General features: G+C 51.6%; 1 protein-coding gene and 2 long non-coding RNA genes across 4 annotated transcripts; 1 reads left to right on the top strand and 2 right to left on the bottom strand.

Moving 5' to 3' along the window:
* Positions 1-3,518: 3,518 nt before the first annotated feature.
* Ckm (creatine kinase, muscle) lies at positions 3,519-14,008 on the bottom strand. The gene is made up of 8 exons (NM_007710.2): positions 13,956-14,008; positions 10,772-10,983; positions 10,051-10,205; positions 9,569-9,701; positions 8,212-8,383; positions 5,540-5,663; positions 4,806-4,995; positions 3,519-3,894 (listed from the first exon to the last, which is right to left on the bottom strand). Exons 2-8 carry the CDS (start codon positions 10,962-10,964, stop codon positions 3,716-3,718), a joined length of 1,146 nt encoding a protein of 381 aa, NP_031736.1. The 5' UTR covers positions 10,965-10,983; positions 13,956-14,008; the 3' UTR covers positions 3,519-3,715.
* Positions 3,685-7,636, top strand: A930016O22Rik (RIKEN cDNA A930016O22 gene). 2 transcript variants are annotated; one of them, NR_073014.1, is made up of 4 exons: positions 3,685-3,945; positions 4,648-4,683; positions 4,870-5,044; positions 5,549-7,636. It is a non-coding gene; the product is annotated as an RIKEN cDNA A930016O22 gene (long non-coding RNA). The 2 variants fall into 2 exon arrangements; NR_073015.1 differs by lacking the exons at positions 4,648-4,683; positions 4,870-5,044.
* A 2,784-nt stretch (positions 14,009-16,792) lies between the features above and the next one.
* Gm38954 lies at positions 16,793-19,413 on the bottom strand. The gene is made up of 3 exons (XR_881873.2): positions 19,334-19,413; positions 16,997-17,069; positions 16,793-16,879 (listed from the first exon to the last, which is right to left on the bottom strand). It is a non-coding gene; the product is annotated as a predicted gene, 38954 (long non-coding RNA).
* Between the last annotated feature and the right edge of the window lie 599 nt (positions 19,414-20,012).

Raw genomic sequence — 20,012 nt, 5'->3', positions numbered from 1 at the left:
GAGACGTACAGAGTCCGTCTGTGGGGAAGGGGCTGGAAGTGACCAGAACCCTGGATGTCCCAGAGGGTAAAACTGAGGGTTCAGGAGGAAGTTCCATGGGCTGTGGCTGTGGCAAAGTTGGTACAGTGATAAGGGGGATGGATGGGACCCTACTTCTGCAAAAACCATTTGGATCTGGCCCGTGATCCCAACACACAGGAAGTAGAGGAAGGGTCAGGGCCATTCTGGGATATATAGTGTTGAGGCCACTCTGAGATACATGAAACGGCCATCTCCCCAAAAAAATGCTTTTACAAAAACCTGCCGGCAATGAATGGAAGTTAAACAGACTTTCCGTTTGTCCTTTCAGATGTCTATCTATCTGGCTTTCCATTTGTCCTCTCAGATGTCCACCTGTCTGGCTTTTGATTCTTAAAAGCACCAGGCTCATCTCACTTTGTAGCCCAAGCTGGCTTTGAACTTGCAAACAGTATCCTCTGCAAGGACAGCCTCAGACCCGCCTTCACAGGACCTACATCCCAGAAGAGGGCTTAGCTGGATAGTAGGGAGCCAGCCAGTGGTGGTGCATACCTTTAATCCCAGCACTTGGGAGGCAAAGGCAGGTGGATCTCTGTGAGTTTGAGGCCAGCCTGATGTACAGAGCGAGTTCCAGGACAGCCAGAGCTACTCGGCAAAACCCTGTCTGGAAAAAAAAAAAAAAAAAGAAGAAGAAGAAGAAAAGAGAAAAGAGTTGCAGGTTGATGGGTGCTGGAGGAAGGCGTGGGGGTGTGGTTGCCAGCAGGTGCACGGGGAGGGGCTCAGGCAAAGCAGTTGTGGTACCAACAGTGATTAAACTTTCTGAGTCTCTGTCCACACTATTGGCTGTGAGTGAGGCTGGGACCAGCAGTGATTTCTTCAAGCAGGGTTGCCCAGGATCTGGCAAGCTATCTTTGTCACTTAACCTCTATCTTAGTCATCCTGTGAGCTCGTGGGGACAGCCCTGGACCTCAGTTAAACTGAAGGCTGGACATGAATTTCTTGACCTCTAATGACTTTTTTTTTAATCTTTTTTTTGACCTTTTGATTTTTAAAATAGATTTATTTTATGTGAGTACACTGTAGCCGGCATCAGATCCTATTAGAGATGGTTATGAGCCACCATGTGGTTGCTGGGAATTGAACTCAGGACCTCTGGAAGAGCAGCTGGTGCTCTTAATCACTGAGCCATTTCTCCAGCCCAACCTTTTGATTTTTTTTAAAGATCTCTATTATTTTATGTGTCTCTGTGAATGGTTTTCTGGTTTGCTCCGTTGGTTGGTTTTTTTTTTTTGTTGTTGTTGTTGTTGTTTGTTTTTTTTTTTTTTTTCCTGCTCTGTCCATGCAGGTGCCCCTGGAGGCCAGATGAGAGTGTTGAGTCCTCGGGCTGGAGTACCAGACAGCTTTGAGCTGTGGATTGAGTGCTGGACTGAACCCATGTCTACTGGGTCAGCAAGTGAGCCTAACTACTGAGCCAGCTTTCATTAAGACCTGGTCTTGCTACTTGTCTCCGACTAGGCTTGGACTTTTGGCAATCCTTCTGCCTCAGCCTTCTGAGAGCTGGGGTACAAGGTTGCTGCTGGCACACCTCTAAGGACTCACAACCTGTTTTGTTTTGAGCTGATCTCTTGTGTACCCATGCTCTCTCTGTGGGCCTTTGACTCAGCCTGTTGACAATAACTCCTCACTCTGCAGCTACAGAAACTTGTCACGGTACCTGGGTTTGTTTCCATAAAGCCTAGACTGGTCTCTGTATAGCCAAGACTGGCTTTGACCTGCCAATCCTGCCTCCACCTCCCATGTTCTGGGATTATAGGTATAGGACACTGACTATGTAGAGCAGGCTAGCCTCAGGCTCACAGAGATCCAGCTGCACCTGCCTCCTGAGTGCTGAGGCTAAGTGGGGAGGGTGAACCGCCATGCCTCGGCTTGGTATGTATTCCTCTCTCAAAAACTGTCCCCACACCCCTTCTGGCTCTTTCTTGGGACTGAAGACCCTAATCACTTCCTAGTGATGGCCCAACCCATGTGCTCCATCTGGAAGCAGAAACTCCTGCAAAGACACATAGTGGGAGTGGCTGGGCAGGAGAGCAAGAGATTCGAAGCTCATTCAGCAGAGGGCTTTGCCTGGCATGCAGGAGGCCCTGGTTCAGGTCCCCAGGACAGGCACGGTGGCACAAATCTGTAATCCCAGCAATAAATGGGTAAAAGCCAAATGATTAGATGTTCAAGATCAACCAGGTGTGGTGGTACATGCATTTAATCCCGATATTTAGGAGGCAAAAACTGGCAGATCTCTGAGTTCAAGGCTAGCCTAGTCTACGTAGTGAGTTCCAGGACAACAATGACATGTAGAGAGACCCTGTCTCAAAAACAAAACAACAAAAACCAAAAAACACTCAAGGTTTTTCTTGGCTACATAGTGTTTGAGGGCTAACCTGGTCTACGTGAGATCCTGACCTGGAAGGATCACCAACTGCAGATGGGAACTGTGGCCTATTTTTAAAACATTATTTCACTTGATGTAGTATCTGTGAAAGGGAACACTTTTGTCAAGAGAACTCAGTTTTGAGAGTTGGTTCTACTGCCTTGTCACAAGTTCTGGGACCAAACACGTCAGGTTAGTGCAGGATCCGTTTTTCGCCTGGTGAGCCGCCTCTACCGACTGCCGGCTAAGCTGGGCATGGTGGATCTGCCTGCCATTCCAGAATTCAGGAGGCAGATTCAGGAGGTTAATGTAAGTTTGAGGCCAGCCTGGGCTACATAGTAAGTTTGAGGCCAACCTAAAGTATATAGGGATAGCCCGTGTTTAACAAGGGTAAAGGAGATGACTGAGTGGATGACAGCCCTGTTTTACGCTATCAAGAGAACTTAAGTTTGGGTCATCATTATCCAAGTAAATGACAGGCATGGGTATGCGCCTGTGACCCCAGCATGTGGACAGAAACAGGCTGACCCTGGGTCCTGGGTGACCCTTCACTTAGCTGAGACAGTGAGTGTCAGGTTCAGCGAAGAGACTGTCAAAACAGGTGGATGCCAGGTGTGGTAGCACATGCCCTTAGACCCAGCATTCAATAGGCAGAGATAGATGGATCTCTATGAGTTCGAGACCAGCTTGGTCTACATAGTGAGTTCCAGGACAGCCAGGGCTGCATAAAAATAATAATAATAATAATAATAATAATAATAATTTGAGAATAACAGAGGAAGACACCCACAGCCCTCGTCTAGCCTGTCACAAGTGTGTGTACCTGTGCATACCTGTGCCAAGCATGGTGGCGCACACCTCTAATCCCAGAAGTTGAAAAGCAGAGGATTAGAAATTCAAGACTATCCTCAGCTACATAGGGAATTCAGGGCCAGCCTTAGCTACAAGAGCAGCTGTCTCAAAACAGCAATAACTTAGCAGTTAGAAAGGACGGAAGACAGACAGGACGCCAAGTGAGACGCATAAGAGGTAAGTCCCCGCTCCTCCTCCCTCAGTAGCTGGCACACTCACAGCTAAGGCCATCACGGACTTTTATTTAAGGCAGGGCATGGAGAAGCAGCCGGCGCTCCGGAGCGCCTGAGAAGCAGGTGGGCGGGGCTCCGGAGAGGCAGGTTCTCATTGGCCAGAACCCAGAGGACAGAGCCCAATGATTGGACTTCCAGGAGGCGGGGCACCAGCGCACACTGCAGGCTGGTGCGCCACGCCCTGCGCCTACTTCTGCGCGGGGATCATGTCGTCGATGGACTGGCCCTTTTCCAGCTTCTTCTCCATCTCCACCATAAGCTTCACGCCATCCACCACCAGCTGCACCTGTTCGACTTCGGATGAGCCCAGCCGATCGGCGTTGGAGATGTCGAACACGGCGCCCACCGCAGCCGTGTCCACGCCACCTGCGCGGGAGCAAACGCCACAGAGGCATTGGACAGGGAGCAGAGGTGCAGGTACGACCCTGTGCCCAAGTGCAAACGTCTCGGAAAGTTGCTGTTCACAAGTCACCAGTTATTGATATTAGGCCCTGTATGCCTGGATGTTAGGGTGAGGTCTCAGCTCAACAAGAAATTATAGCACAGGCCAGCGAAATAGCTGAGTGAGTAAAGATGCTTTTTGCTAAACCTGACATCCGGGTTCAATTTTCAGGGCTCACGTGGTGGAAGGCAGGAACTGACTTTAGAAAGTTGTCCTCTGACATCCATGCAAGTGTCGTGAAGTGGGAGTGCTCTCTCTCACACAGACAAATTTAATTTTAAAAATATACCGGAGCCGGGCGTGGTGGCGCACGCCTTTAATCCCAGCACTTGGGAGGCAGAGGCAGGTGGATCTCTGAGTTTGAGGCCAGCCTGGTCTACAGAGTGAGTTCCAGGACAGCCAGGGCTATACAGAGAAACCCTGTCTCAAAAACCCAAAAAAAAAAAAAAAAAAAAAAAAAAAAAAATACCGGGCAATGGTGATGCACATTTTAAATCCCAGCACTCGGGAGACAGAGGCAGGAGGATTTCTGTGAGTTCGAGGGCATCCTGGTCTACAGAGTGAATTCCAGGAAAGCCAGGGCTACTCAGAGAAACTCTGTCTCGAAAAACAAAACAAACAAACAAAAAAACCAAGATTGTCAGCCTGCGGTCAAACTGACCCCATTCCATTTACAGGTAGAGAATCTGAGCCGCCAATAGAGGATCGGGGATGTACGTAAAATACACATCAAATACTCTTAATCCCGGAACTTGCAGGGACACCCCTCCTCGGTAGATCCCTCCCCAGACGCCGCGGGGCGGGGCGGGGCGGGGCGGGGCGGGGCGGGCCGCACCTGTGCCGCGCTTCTGCAGACGAAGGCGAGTGAGAATCTCCTCAAACTTGGGGTGCTTGCTCAGGTTCGCCAGCTTCACGTGCACGCCTCCGCGCAGCCCGGTGCCCAGGTTGGAGGGGCAGGTGAGCACGTAGCCCAGGTGCTCGTTCCACATGAAGGGGTGACCAGCCTTCTTGAAGATCTCCTCAATCTGAGAAAGGGAGAGGACACCAGGAATTGGACTCCAAAGGCAGTCTGGGGTGTGTGTGTGTGTGTGTGTGTGTGTGTGTGTGTGTGTGTGTGAGGGACCAGGTGTTAGGACATAGGTGGGGGTAGGCGCGTGAGAGTGGAGAAACAACCAGGAGGAATTCTGCCCAGAAAGGCCTTGGGCAAAGATGGGGGCTGGTTTCAGACCCTGGGGATGGGAACAGGGCTTGGTAAATGGGGGAGGTGAGTTCTGAATGGTAGGGCTGGGTCTGGGGCTGGAAAGTGAGGATGGGAAAACGGGCGAGGGTGGGGAATGGTCGGAACCTTCTTAGGGAGTGAAATCAGAAAAGGCATGTATATGTGCATGTGTGTGAATGTGTGTAAGAGGCAGAGACTGGAAAGTGGGTGATGAAAAGCCAGCATGGGCTTGGCCAGTGTGGAAGGGGAGGAGTTTTAGGAACTGGGCGTGGAGGGTTTGGAAGGGCAGGGCTGGGTTTAGGAAGGAGCTTGGCTTTACATGGGGTTGCAATCAGGACGCAGCCACCCACCTTCTGCAGGCCCACGCAGAAGCGGCGGAAAACCTCCTTCATATTGCCTCCCTTCTCCATGGAGATCACGCGGAGGTGGTCCTCCTCGTTCACCCACACAAGGAAGCTTTTGTTGTCGTTGTGCCTAAGAAGGGGTGACCCAAGACCAAGAAGTCAGCAGGAGCCCCAATGGCCCAAGAAAGTAAACGCATGACTTTGTTCATAGCTGCTCCCTTTGGGCTCCAGGGGACAGACACGGGCACACTGGCTTCCCAGTCACAACTCCACGAAACTTCGGAGCAGAGAACAGGGACTTTGATGGGCCCAAGTCCCTGAAAACCTTCAGTCTTACTTGACCCCTCCCCTGCAGGCACCCAGAAGACTGAGGTGTAAAGACCTTGAGTTCGAGGTCAGCTTCGGGTTCAGGGGCGTTGTATACCTCCTGTGACCACAGGTCCTACACCCAATGTTATATCCCCTTGGATCCCAAGATTCTCCTTTCGGATTTGCATCCCAGGGTTCTGAGAGTTCAGCAATCTTCAGTTTTTTAAAATTATCATTAATGTAACAATTTTAATTATTTTTTGTTCAGAAAGGGAGGGGTCTTGGCTGCCATTGAACTGGTAATTCCCCTGCCTCAGGCTCTGCAGTATGATGATTGCAGGCGTGCACCACCAAGCCTGGATGATTTATTATTACTGCTGCTGCTGCTGTTGTTGTTGTTGTATTTTCATATGTGTATTTTGTTGTACAATGCATTTTGTTGTTGTTGTTGTTGTTGTTGTTTTAAGACAGGGTTTCTCTGTGTAGCCCTGGCTGTCCTGAAACTCACTTTGTAGATCAGGCTGGCCTCAATCTCAGAGACCCATCTGTCTCTGCCTCCTGAGTGCTGAGATTAAATGTGTGTGCCACTACCACCTGGCCTTGTACAATGGATTTTTAGAAAGATGGTCTTTGTTGGCCAGAGTGGTTCCTGACATCAAGTGACCCTCCTGCCTTAGGAGTCCGGAGTAGCTGATACTGCAGGAATGTATGGTCATATACCTAGTAACAGCTGGGGTTTGAATCCAGAGAGTATAAAGTTCCAGTATCAATGTTTTATTTTATTTTATTTGCCATAATAAGGATTAAATCTGGGCACTATGCATGCCAGGCAGATTCTCTCCATCTGAGCCACGCCCCCAGCCCTCTCTGGGGGATTCTAGGCAGGGGCTCTACCACTGAGCCACGCCCCCAGCCCCTCACTGGGGGATTCTAGGCAAGGGCACTACCACTGAGCCACGCCCCCAGTCCCTCACTAAGGGATTCTAGGCAAGGGCACTACCACTGAGCCACGCCCCCAGCCCTCTCTGGGGGATTCTAGGCAGGGACTCTACCACTGAGCCACACCCCCAGACCCTCACTGGGTGATTCTAGGCAGGGGCTCTCCCACTGAGCCACACCCCCAGACCCTCACTGGGGGATTCTAGGCAGGGGCTCTACCACTGAGCCACAACTCCATCTCCAGCTCTCTGTTCAGTTCTTGTTTTGAGGCTAAGCTGGTCTCAAATTCACTGTAGTCTGGTTGGCCCTGAGCTCAGGACCTCCTTCCAGGCCTATGCCACAGATCTAAGATAATTTCATTACACTTCCTTGATTCAAGTTTTCTAAACTATGACACCTGCCCAGGGATAGGCAGGGTTAGAAGGCAGTGGGACCGTAAAAGGCAGCCTGTTTTCTGGTTGAACGAGGTTTAAACCCCTGAGACCCAGCAGATAACTCTGCAAGAGACGGAAGGAAGTTTTCCATGCTCCCAGACACTAGGCTCCTGACACAAGGCCCCAGCTCCATAATTTTGTGGCATCATCAGTCACGTCGGGTAACACCCCAAGCCCCTGGTATTCTGTCTGGACTCCACTTCTAGTTACCTGGCAACAGCCAGGTATGCCTGGCCCACTGTAAAAGGGGCTGCTTGACCCCTCCTCCCTCTCTTACTTCTGCTTCCAGCTTGCTTCTCTCTCTCTCTCTTGCTCCCTGCCTCTCTGCATTCTCTTCCTCCCTCTCTCCACCTGCCATGGCCAACCTCTACTTCTCTACTCTCTCCCTCTCTCTGCCTTTCTACAATAAACACTTTAAAGCCATGGACTGTCTCTTCTCATCGGGATCGCCGTGCTGGAGCAATGGAGCAAGTCTTCCTCTGAAGAGCCATGCCTAGTCTCCAGCGGGTGCTTCCAGACACGATTTCCACCAAGTCAAGCCAACCTGCCCTTTGAGCAAGCTAGGACTCTCCTCCCCATGGGACCCAAGCAGAGCCCTCTCCTCTTGCCCTTTTTCCTTTGGCCCCGGGCTAGAGCCAGCCCTTGGGCCCCAACTCTGTTCTCAGCTCTTCCGAGGCACCCAGTAGTGCCTGCGATGTCCAAGAGTTAGAACCTACTGTCCCCGACCTCTGCAGCCAACTCCAGCAGGTCCGCGGGGACCTCAAACTGCACTTCCTCACCCCTGGAACGGGGTCCTGTGGCTTCTCACAGCCCAACACTTCACCCCCCACCCCAGTGGCCACGTGGGGTGCGTGCAGTCAAGCCTCCCACATCCGCCTTCATGAATGGCCCTAACCCTGTGGTGGACCGGACTAGGGACCCTATTTTAACCCATAGAAAGTCTCCTGCGATTGAAGGGTCAGAGGGCCGGAGGATCTGGAGAAAGGAGGGACTCACCAGATGCCACGGGCATCGGGCCAGTCTCGGGCCATGCCTGAGGCCAGCAGCAGAGGTGACACGGGCTTGTCAAACAGGAAGTGGTCATCAATGAGCTGCTGCTGTTCCTGCTCCGTCATGCTCTTCAGAGGGTAGTACTTGCCCTTGAACTCGCCCGTCAGGCTGTTGAGAGCTGAGGGACCACAAGGAGAGCAGTCGGCAGCCTGCCTCACTTCCGCTGGGGGGCCAAGACTGGAAGACTGCACGCGCTATTGTTGCCCCTAACACTCCTCACCCGGACATCAAAGAGGTCTCCAAACCACTTACATTCCACATGTAACCTGTTCTCAGCGTTCACTGACACCTCCTTCTGTGTGCCCATGTACAACATAAAGCAGACCCTCCCACCAAGTCCATCTGCAAGAGTGTGTGAGTCCCGGATCTGGCTTGTCTCGTTTTTGTTTCTGAGACTGGGTCCTATCAGGTAGCCTAGGCTGGCCTCAAATTCAGTATGTGTGACATAATTATGGAGGGCTTAAGAGTGACCACCACAAGGCTCAGAAGCAGAGGCGGGTGGATCTCTTTAACTTTGAGGCCAGCCTGCTCGACACAGTGAGTCTGGGATAGTTAGGGCTATGGAGAGAGATGCTGCAAAATATAAAAAATCAAATAAAGAACAAACAAACAAAATACAAAACAAAAACCAAACAAACAAACAACCCAACCCCCTACTTCCAAAAGATTAGCCACTGCCCACTGTAGATTTATACCTTGGGCCAGCTAAGGCACATATTTGTAATCCCAGCATTTGGAAGGCTGAGGCAGGAGGATCACTAGTTGGAGGCCAGCCTAGGTTACATAGGGAGTCTCTGTCTCAGTGGAACAAAAGAAAGAGAAATGTGCACTCATTATGAACATCTGTTATTATTTGTTTTCCTTTCTTGTTTTTGAGGAAGAGCCTCACTATGAATAAAGGCTGGCCCTTCAATTCGTGGTGATCCTCCTGTCTCAGCCTTCCAAGTACTGAGATTACAAGTGTAGGGTGCCTGGCCCAGGCCAACTAACAGAAACAGCCCTCTGTCAGTCCTCTGCCACACCCAGATTCGGGCTATGCCCCCTCACCCGAAAAATTTCAGCTCCCCACTCAGAGTGGGGATTACTGAATTAATGAACCAAGGAGTGACTGAGACAGCAATGGGTGTGAAAACCCTGGGGCAGTTGAGTGCAGGACTTCCCAGGTTGCTTCAGTGCGCTGTGACCCTCCCACCCCCCCACCCGCCAGCACGGGCAATGCAGCCATTCTTCTCATTGCCAAGGCCAGCTCCGATGGAACCATGGAACCGAAACCTGAACCGGGTGCAGCCGTGGGGGACCTCACCTTCCACGGACAGCTTCTCCACTGCACGGCGCTCTCCACGGGAGCAGTGCGGAGGCAGAGTGTAACCCTTGATGCTGCGGCCAGTGCGCACGCGGCTGCTCAGCACATAGTTGGGGTCCAGGTCGTCTCCACCCTGGGGAGCATTGGGGTATCAGGGAAGGAAGTCCTGGCCATACCCGGTCTCACTTCAAATCTTCCGTGAGTCTCACTGCAGGTCTTTCAGAGTCTCCCCAATCCTCCTGAGTGTCCCCTCATGTCCTCTGGAGTTTCCTGACTTCCTTCTGGATCTCCCCCAGATCCTCCCAGATCCCCATGCCGGTACTGAGTTCCTTCCTGTGCCCCACCCTGCCTCGCTGCCTCCCCTGTCCTCAGGACACTGGAGTCCCATCCGGTCTCAGGGGTCTTCTCTGTCTTCCCATACCTCCACCTACTCTGCATCTCCGCCCTCTCTCGTCCCCACCTTGTCCCTGGTGGCCAGTGACCTTGAGGTTCTCGTGGTTGAGGTCGGTCTTATGCTTGTCTGTGGGTTTGTAGCCGCCATGGCGGTCCTGGATGATGGGATCAAACAGGTCCTTGAAGACCGTGTAGGACTCCTCATCGCCGGCCACACAGCCCACCGTCATGATGAAGGGGTGACCTGTGGGGTGGGGCTGAGGTCAGCATAGGAAGCTTGGGTTTGTGATGGATGGATGTTTCCAGTGTGGGGGAAAAGGGTCATTCCAGGGACCAGGTAAATGGGACCAAAGATGTTAGAGCTCCTTGGAGACCCCAAATTGTAGCCTGTGCTGAGAACCTCAAACAATCCATTTTCACAGACGACCCGGAGTGCAACTCAGAAGTACAGCCCCTGCCTAGCATCCCCCATTGAGGAGCTGGGGGCAAGATTCACTGGTAGAGCCCCTGCCTAGAATCCCCCAGTGAGGGGCTGGGGGCGTGGCTCAGCGGTAGAGCCCCTGCCTAGAATCCCCCTGGGAGGGGCTGGGGGCGTGGCTCAGTGGTAGAGCCCCTGCCTAGAATCCCCAGTGAGGGGCTGGGGGTGTGGCTCAGTGGTAGAGCCCTTCCTAGCGTGCAGGTAGGAGTTCCTAGATATCCTAGATATAACTCAAGAAGAGGGAGGGAGAGAAGGGAGGAAACTGAGTCTCCCTGGAACAGGCAGGTGTCTGTCTCCATCCCTTTGGTCTGTCTCTCCTGCTGCAGACTCACCTGGGTTGTCCACCCCAGTCTGGATGACATCGTCCAGAGTGAAGCCGGATGGTGTCTCCTTATCGCGAAGCTTATTGTAGAGGTCAGGGGTCAGCACCTTGGCCATGTGATTGTTGTGCTTGCTGAGGTCTGGGTACTCCTCCTGAGGCTTGTAGTTCAGCTTGAACTTGTTGTGGGTGTTGCCGAACGGCATGGTGGCGGCCTTTGGGACCCTGCGAGCAGACCGGGTTCAGACTTAAGAACTCAGTTGCTGGGGGCTTGCAGTCCGTCGGACCGTGGGCTTGAAAAAGGGGGGTTCTCCCCCTGTGAACCTCAGCCTTGCAAGGAAACATCAGGAGCCCAAGTTGCCTGATGTGGCCACATCCTGCCTATGTGATCCTGCTGGGGACTCAGTCTCTCTAGCTGGAAAAGGAGGGCAAAACCTTTTGTCTAAAGCCAGAAAAGGACAGTCACATAAACAAAAACAACTACAAAAATACAGGATCTGGGGCTGGGGTTCTGCTGGCAGAGTGCTTGCCCAGCAAGCTTAGGACCCTGGGTAACAGTTTGGCGCTCAGCAAATCTGGGTGTGGCTGCTCATGCCTGAAATCCCAGCAGTTCAAGGTCATCTTCATCTACGTAGAGAGCTGGAGACCAGCCCGAGTCTGGGCTCCTACACAGGTCTCTATCTCAACCCAAAGGAACTGGGCATGATGGTCCATGCTTGTAATTCCAACACTCTGAAACTGAGGCAGGAGGATTGCAGTGAATTCAAGGGTAGCCTGGGCTACAGAAACCCTGCCACCAGGAATTAAAATAAAATAAAATAAAATAAAAAGATGAATAAAAGCAGCAAAGGATCTGGATCAGATGGTCTGGGTTCGAATTTCGGCTTTGCAACTTACAAGCAGCCGCGTGACTCTGAGGAGCCTGTTTGACTTTCCTGTTCACTCATCTGTAACATGGAGACTGTGGCATCGCTGACCTCTTGGGAGGGATTAAAAGACAAGAAAAGCGCCTCGGCCAGTGCCTGGCACATAACACAAATATTTTATTCGATTGTTCTTGGGTCTGTGGTGATTTGAATGAGAAGAGCCTCAGACTCACATATTTGAATGTTTGGTCCCCAGTCGGTGGAACTGTTTGGGAAGGATTCGGAGGTGTGGCCTTGTTGGAGGAGGTGTGCCATTGCTTGTGGGCTTTGAGATTTCCGAAAAGCCACCCCATTCCCAAGTGGCTCTCACTGCCTCTGGTTGTTGATAAAGATGTGAGCTTCCAGCCTCTGCTCCAGCACCATGCCCACCTCCCTGCCGCTCCAGAACCCTGAGCCCCAAATTAATGCTTTCTCTTTTCTAGGTTGTCTTGGTCATGGTGTTTGTCACAGAAATTGAAAACCAATCTGACAGGCTCTGTGTGAGGACCCTGGTAAAGATTATATGTGCACACCTGAGAAAAGCCATAAGGGCTCCCCTGAGATTCTGATCCAAATTAGTCCAGATGTGGGCGTGGGAATGAGTCTGGAGGCTTCAGCCACTTCTCCCAGTCCCTCCACCTCTGGCTGTCTACAAGGTCCACTTTAAAAGGCACGGCTCTCCTAAGTCACTGCTCTGGGCCCCAGGCTGTGACTAGATCTCTCTGGCTTTTGAATCTGTGAGACTGAAGCTTTCCCAGGAGATCTCTGAGTTCCAGTCCCTGACTGATGAGCATGGACCTGGCACCTGGCATGAAGTTGCAGCTGGGATTCTAACAGTTACTGTTAATATTTTTGTTTGTAGTGCAGGCTCATGTATGTGCACAGGTGTGCACATTCCAGTGGTGACCTCAGGTGCTGCAAGATTGTTATTTTATATATTTATTTTATTTTATTTTATTTTTATCTTGAGGTAGGGTCTCTCGCAGGCCTGGAGCTAGGCTGGCTGGCCATGGAGCCCCACAGATCCCCTGTCCCCACCTCCCCAGGGGGATTCTGATGTTCTCCCCCACAGCCAGCTGTTTTGTTTTGTCTTGTCTTTTAAAGGGTGTGAACACTGGGATTTGAACTAAGCCCTAAGCTGCCCCAGTCACGTCACGTGTATTTTATTACTGTTGTTTTTCATTATTAATTTTATTGACTAGATCCCTGAAGCACTGACCATGGGGGACATCAGGCCTCCATCGGGGCTGGAAGGGGGCCTCAGAGGAAGGTGAGAGGGAAGGTGGACCAAGCTGAGAGAAGAGTGTGGGGCAGACAGAGACCCAAAGCCCTTGAAGCTGCTACTTTGTGGCTATTTTTAGATGCTCCTCACCCCCCACTGCCACCTGTCCTCCCTCCTTGCTGGCTCGCCTTGCACTAAGTCAGCATTGGGACAGGTGGGCTGGGGTGGCCAGGAGGACACACAGCCAGGCTCTGGGCCTCAAGGACACCCCGGGCTCCCAGCCCAGATCTCTCCCTTCAGAAGGTTCTGTATCCTCTGCTACCCCCTCCCTCAGGGGCACCCCAGGAGACAGGACACCGAGGCAAGACGCAGAAGCAGAAAGCTTCGGAATCCCCAAACTCATCACAGATTCTCTAAGATCTCCAGGTAAACTGAGTCATGTAGTCCTTCCTGCCTTCAAGATCCCAGAGACAGCCAGACAGAAGGACTCAAAGGAAAGCCAGGGGCCTGTAAGAGTGAGAGCCCCCAAGTCTCACACAAGAAAGACCCGCCGGGCGGTGGTGGCACACGCCTTTAATCCCAGCACTTGGGAGGCAGGTGGATTTCTGAGTTCGAGGCCAGGCTGGTCTACAGAGTGAGTTCCAGGACAGCCAGGGCTATGCAGAGAACACCACCCCCCCCTGACCCATCTCGAAAGAGAGAGGGAGAGAGAGAGACAGAAAGAGAGAGATAGAGACAGAGAGACAGAGAGACATAGAGACAGACCAGGACAGTGAGACACAAGGTCACAGAGCTGCAACACAGGTCCACATGGTTACAAAGTTAAAGGGCCACTGACAGGTGTCACTGAGACAACTGTCTTTGTGTGGGCCATTAACTCTGCTAAACTAAGTTCCAGCCCACCCTGCCTTGCAAGGAGGGGACACTTGGTGGCTATTGAGACCTAGGTGTCCCAGACATTTGTCCCCACAACTTGTGCTGCAAAATCCACAACCATAACATGACTGGGTGAGCAGACCCTTGGACTCCCACGCCCCACTCCCACCCCAGTGATTTCTCTCAGTCCCTACCTGGCTGGCTGGCTCCTGAGTGTCTGTCTGTGCTGTGGAGGTGGTGGTGACCCGGGGGCAGCCCCTGTGCCCCTGGGTTATATAGAGGAGCCTACAGGGTGTGACTAGCCAGGAGGGGCTGTCCCCAGGGAGGGGCCCCTGAGAGTAGATGAGCTTTCAGCTCGTTGCCCGGGCACCGTGCCCACCCCGGACCCAGGCGTGCAGCTTGCCCAGCCCCATGGCCTTGTATGGGCTGCCCCAAGGGCTGACTTGCTCACTGGTTCCTAAACTAAGTGCTGAGTCTAGCTGGCGGGGGACAGCTGGCCCTTCGCCGGGAACATGGAACAGTAATACTTTGGGAGTCCCAGGCACGTATAAGCCCTGGCCCCCAAGCCTGTTACAGCCTGCCCTCAGTCCCCCACAGCCTTGATTGTAGCCAGCACCCTCCTTCATTGCCTTCATTGCTAATGCTCACCAGGCTTCATTGCCTGGTGAGCATTAGCAGCTGGGAGAACCATTTTGTTTGTGTTTTTGAAATAGGGCCTTACTCTGTAGACAGGGCTAGCCTGAAACCCTATGTAGTCCAGGCTGGCCTCAGACATGTAACAATCCCTCTGCCTCAGTCTCCCGAGTAGGATTACTTGCCTGACTTTAGTTATTTAATTGTTTTTGGTTTTTTGAGACAGGGTCTAACTATGCCACCCAGTCTGGCTTTGCACTCATGGCAATCCCCCTGCCTCAGCCTTCCAAGGGTCAAGGTATGTGTCATTTTTTGCAGTTGGAGGTTCAGAACCATGCATGCCAGGCAAGCACTGTTCTTGGGAGCCGTGACTCTAGCCTACAGCACCTGGGGGGAAATTTCCAGTGAAAGCCTAGGATCCCCAGGCCCAGGAAGGATACAGGAGACGGGGGTGGGGGTGGGGCTGTAGTCGCCCATCTACAGGAAAGGCAATAACTGTAGCTGAAAGGTTAGAACCCGGTTTGGTTTCTCCCAGAAGCCCAGTGCAGGCTGCTCCACCATGGCAGAATTGACAGGAAAAGCTACAGAAGCAGAAAAACCATTCTTGGGAAAACAAACCTGCGGCTGAGGGAAGTGGCCGCCCTCAGCCTGCCCCTCACCCTGGATCCACCAGGGACAGGGTTATTTTTAGAGCGAGCTTCTCCTCCATGGTGTACAGAGCCTAAGACCCAGGCACCGGGGTGGGGGTGAGGCTCAGGCAGCAGGTGTTGGGGGGGGGGGGCAGCCACATGTCTGGGTTAATTATAACCAGGCATCTCGGGTGTCCCCAGGCCTTGCCTCCTTACATGGGCAGCCTAGACCCGTAGTGGCTGCTCTCATCCCTAGGGAGAGGTGGGCTAGGTGGCCCCCAAGCTGTGGAAGGCAGACCAGAGCAGGACACAATATGACAGGAGCCTTTTGCACCTCAGCTGTGACCAAGGACCTCAGAGTCCGAGGAGGGGATTCATGGAAGTGAGATGCACTGTGGAAGTTTCCTCTTCTGCCTGGGAGGTGCCAGGATTGCCCCTGGGGGGAGACCAGCTTCTCCAGTATTGCCCCCGGCTCCCTCTGTTGATTCTGGAGTAGCCAGTATGGCTTCACTCCATCTTCCCCCATTTCTGCCCAGGCTGGTGAGGGGAGCCTGCTCTAGGGGGCGGAGAAGGGAAGAAGTGTTTAAGGTGTTCCTGGGGTCCAGCCTCTGTCCTGGCACCCGTGTTCCTTGTCAGCATGGTCAGATGAGCAAAGGCCTCCTCTGGGCCTTTTACTTTTAGCCCAAGACACTAAAAGGAATGGGTTTCTGCCACACCACCTCCAGTAAGATCTGTGTGACAAGTTCCACAGACTGAGGCCATTGACCTCAAAACGTGGAGGCCTCCTGGAGATGGTTGTGGAACTCTTCGCCGGAGAGAAAAAATATTGAGCCGTAGTTCTCATGGCAATCTCTCTGTTTTGTTTTCTCTTATTCCTTTTCTTATTTACATGTTCCTGGTAGCCTAGGCCAAGATCTTAAGCGAGAATAATGGGTGAGATGGGCCTAGAGATGGGCCACTAACATGACTTTATCCCCAAGGAAACCAACACTTTGCTTTTTTTGGGGGGTGGGGGGTTCGAGACAGGGTTTCTCTGTGTAGCCCTGGCTGTCCTGGAACTCACTCTGTAGACCAGGCTGGCCTCAAACTCAGAAATCCTCCTGCCCCTGCCTCCCGAGTGCAGGGATTAAAGGCGTGTGCCACCACGCCCGGCTAACACTTTGCTTTTTAAATCATTTACAAAACTATTATGATAGGTACAAATTTTCCCAACAATAAAATTTCATATGGCTACGCGTGTGTCATTGGAGGTGAATTTTGGTATATGGTAAAGAAAGCCTTAATTAGGAAGAATTAAAATAGTTTTAAATTACATAGTGAAGATTTATAAAAAAAAATTAGGCACTAGATGCTAAATAATAATTGACCATGGGGCTGGAGAGTTAGTTCAGTGGTTAAGATTTACTAACCTGCTCCTGGAAATCTGCCACTAGCCTTGGACGACAGCCCCCACTGGATACATCCTTTTAGAATTGTTATATTTTGGTGATTTATATTAATAATGATGTTACCTGTTCTGTTTGTGATTCACTGAATACATGGTTTCAGAGTTGTAATGCTTGGATGATTTTTGTGCTTTACTCTGCCCAATGGTTTTGGTTGGTATCTGTGATTGTTTCATTGGATATAGTTTCTAAGAGATGTAATGTTTGGTTTTTTTTTTTTTTTTTTTTTATGTATAAAATCCCCTGCTTGAGAGCTGCAAAATACACTCAGATTCAAACTGCCTCTGTGTTTGTTTCTGTTTGTCACCGCCGAACCCTTACCCACCTAGCTTCGAGGACGCTCATTCCAGGGACCTCCATACCTGACTGGGTGGTCCGTGGCAGGTTTCAAGAGTTCGAGGTCGACCTGGTCTACAGAGGGAGTTTCAAGACAGTTAGGACTACACAGAGGAGCCCTGTCTTGAAAAACAAACAAACAAACAAACAAACAAACAAACAAAAAACCATTTTTAAAAATTGAACCCTTACCTGGGAAACAGAGGGTACATGGTGCCTTCCTCCTCTGAGAGAGCACTGTGACATCTGAGGTGGACAGAGCCAGCTGTGCAAGGAGGGAGCAGAGAGAAGAGCGAGGCCCTGAGGAAGGAATGCTGAGGGGAGACTGGAATAACCCAAGGAGCGCAGGAAAAAGATGCCATTGGGCAAGGAGTTCATGGGAGCCACTGAGGGTCAGAGGCAGAGAGAGGCAGGCCCCGGCCATGTCATAGGCTTGCCAGGGAGCACACGCCACCCTCTGAGAACCCCTCTTGGGTCATTCAACTTTGTTTTTCCAGATGGGTTTATCTGTAGCCCTGGCTGTTCTGGAACTCTCTCTATAGACCAGGATGGCCTTGAACTCACAGAGATCCTCTTGGCTCTGCCTCCTGGAATGCTGGAATTAAAGGCCCCAGTCACCATGCCTGGCCCTGACCTTTTTTTTTTTTTTTTCATTACAAAGATTACATCTATTTATTTATTTACTTCCAGGGATAGGACACCGAGGAAATCAGAGGACAATTAGTGGTAATCCGTTCTCTCCCTCCACTCTGTGGACCCCCGAGGGATTAAAGTCATTTTGTCTGTCAGGTTTGGCTACAAGCTCCTTTACCCACTGGGCCATCTTGACAGCCCTTGGCTCTAAGTCCCTAGTCTTTTGGAGATGCCAAACATGTAGGGAACCCATCATTTCAGAATGGTTTGCAGTCATGGGCTAATCATGTGACCTGGGATGAGCCAGTCAAAGGCAGGCTCTGCCTGAAAGAAGATACAGCTACAAGAAGGCTAGTATGGGTGCTGATGTTAAGTACTGCTCTGAGTGCTTACACTGTAACTCAGTCAACACTCTCAACAGTAAAGCTCAGAAAGGCTAAGCTACCAGACCAAGGGCAAACAGCTAGGAGAGGCAGAGCTGCCAGCCAGAAGGGGTGCAGGGCAGCTCAGAGGGTGGCTTCCAGGCAAAGCTGAACTTTGTCCCCAGTTCCTTTCCAGGTCATCATGTGCTATCTGTGTCCACCATACCTCTGTGTCACTCCCCACTGTCCTCTCCTGGGGGCTGAAGGCTAGGGAGGGTGGAACTAGGCTCACTCAGGAGCCCAGAGTCTTGAGAAGGTTGGGGGTCAAGGCCTCAAGGCTCTGCCAAGTAGAACTCTGGGATGCAAATGGCCTCTTTTGTATTATTCAGAGTATCACTATGTAGCCCAGGCTGTCCCAGGCCTCACACCTGAGCCCTTCCTGCCTTGGTTTATGGAGCAATGCCACACCATAGGCAGGATCCTCCATGCAGTATTTTGCTTATTGGCTGTTTTGAGGGCTTCCTATCAGGTAGCCCAGGCTATCTTGGAGCTCCTAGACAATCGTCCTAGCTCAGCCTCCCAGGTGCTGGGATTACAGGCATTTGCAACGTTCTTATCTGAGGTCTCCACAAATAACTTCATCTCTCAGAGCATCATTCCTCATCTTCACATGGGCCTGGTGTAGGAGTCTATGGGTATGACTGTATGGCTTAAGGGTTCTTCCATTCCTAGGCTGTGTGACCTCAAAGAAACCACTAACCTCTCTGGGCTCCATAGTCCCCATCCATACAATGGAGCTAATTAATGCACATGGTGGGAGCATGAATGGAAGTCATTTGCATGGAGGATTTGGTTCAGGCCCTGTTACCCTGTTACTGGGCACCCCGAAACCCAGCCCTGCTTTGGGGTGTACAGTGTGCTGGAACAACGGCTGCCTTCCTAGAGGTTTGCTCCTAATCTGTTTCTCCTGTCACATGAGGAAGAAGACGGCAGGTTAAGTATGAACCTATGGGGCCAAAGAGATGGGGGTTGGGGACTCTCCAGCGTATCTGGTTCTCACCGGCGCCTGCGGAGCCATTCTCCTTCTGCAGGACACAGGCCACAGCGGAGGAAGTGCTTAGTAAGGCCACTCCTTCCACCAGATGGCCGCAGGACTTGAACTCAAGTTTTCAGGCTTGGCAGCGAGAGCCTTTAGATGCTGAGCCGTCTCACCCACCCAAAAACCTTTGGAGGAACTGCGGACAACGATCTCCGGAAGTAGGTTCCCTGAATCTGGTTCTGTACAGAAGGAACCGGAGGACAGCACACAGCCAGCAAATGACAGAGCTGGGATCTGCACCTGACCAGCCCCTGTCTGCTTCATGATGAACGTGCAGCAGATCTGTTGTTAGTGTCCTAAGACCAGAGCGGTGGCACAGAACTTAGCTGCCCTCTCCATTCCTCTTTATTCTAGAAATAACTAGAACCGTTACAACACGATTTATGTCTAGGCTTCAACTCATACTCAGGTTCCAGGACGCTGCCATGCACTCACAGTTCAATTTGGCGGGCACCTGTCTCTAGTGTGGCGACCTGGAGTGTGCAGGGATGACGACACCCGAGGCCACGAGGCTGCGAGCCTGGGGCTGGGAAGGGGGGCGGGGGTGGTGTCACAGAAGTGGCCACTGAGAGCTTCCTGGAGGAGGACATCTAGGCTCTGGAGGGCGAGCACACCGAGGCGGCTCCGTGGACCCGCAGTGCCATCTGGTGGCGGTTTCGTGCACTGCAGGGACCTTTCATAACTTCTAGAATTTGCTTCGTTCATCCTGTAAATACTTTTTGCGCATCTGCATCATGCCACTCTACAGTCTTGACCTTGAAGACGACCAGAGAGACACAGGGCACGCGTTGTAGAATATTAAAGACCCAGGAGCCTACATTAAGAGATTCTTAGATACTGCAGCATGGGAGCTATTCAGGAGGCTGAGGCAGGACTGTAAGTTTGAGCCCAGCTGAGCTTTATAGGGAGACTCTATCCCCCCTCAATAAAATAAAGGTAACTAGGGTACAGTGGCTGTATTTTCAGAATTAAGTGAGACCCTGCCTCAGAAAAGGAGGGCAGAGAGAATTAATAAAATCAACACACACACACACATCTATATCTATATCTATAAATATATATATGGCAGGGAGAGCTAAATAGTAGATGCTTTTTCCTTGTATTCACAGGGCTC

This window comes from Mus musculus, chromosome 7, assembly GCF_000001635.26.
Source record: "Mus musculus strain C57BL/6J chromosome 7, GRCm38.p6 C57BL/6J".
NCBI classification, from domain to species: domain Eukaryota; kingdom Metazoa; phylum Chordata; class Mammalia; order Rodentia; family Muridae; genus Mus; species Mus musculus.
The sequence above is the reverse complement of the archived record's forward strand: the minus strand, read 5'-3'. Positions and strand labels throughout refer to the sequence as shown.

Excerpts from the sequence above, each read along its gene's own strand:
- Ckm (NM_007710.2), bottom strand. The coding sequence starts at position 10,964 with ATGCCGTTCGGCAACACCCACAACAAGTTCAAGCTGAACTACAAGCCT. Across the intron at positions 9,702-10,050 it reads TCAACCACGAGAACCTCAAG|GGTGGAGACGACCTGGACCC; the intron begins GTCACTGGCCAC and ends AATGCTCCCCAG. Across the intron at positions 8,384-9,568 it reads GGAGAAGCTGTCCGTGGAAG|CTCTCAACAGCCTGACGGGC; the intron begins GTGAGGTCCCCC and ends GTGGTCCCTCAG.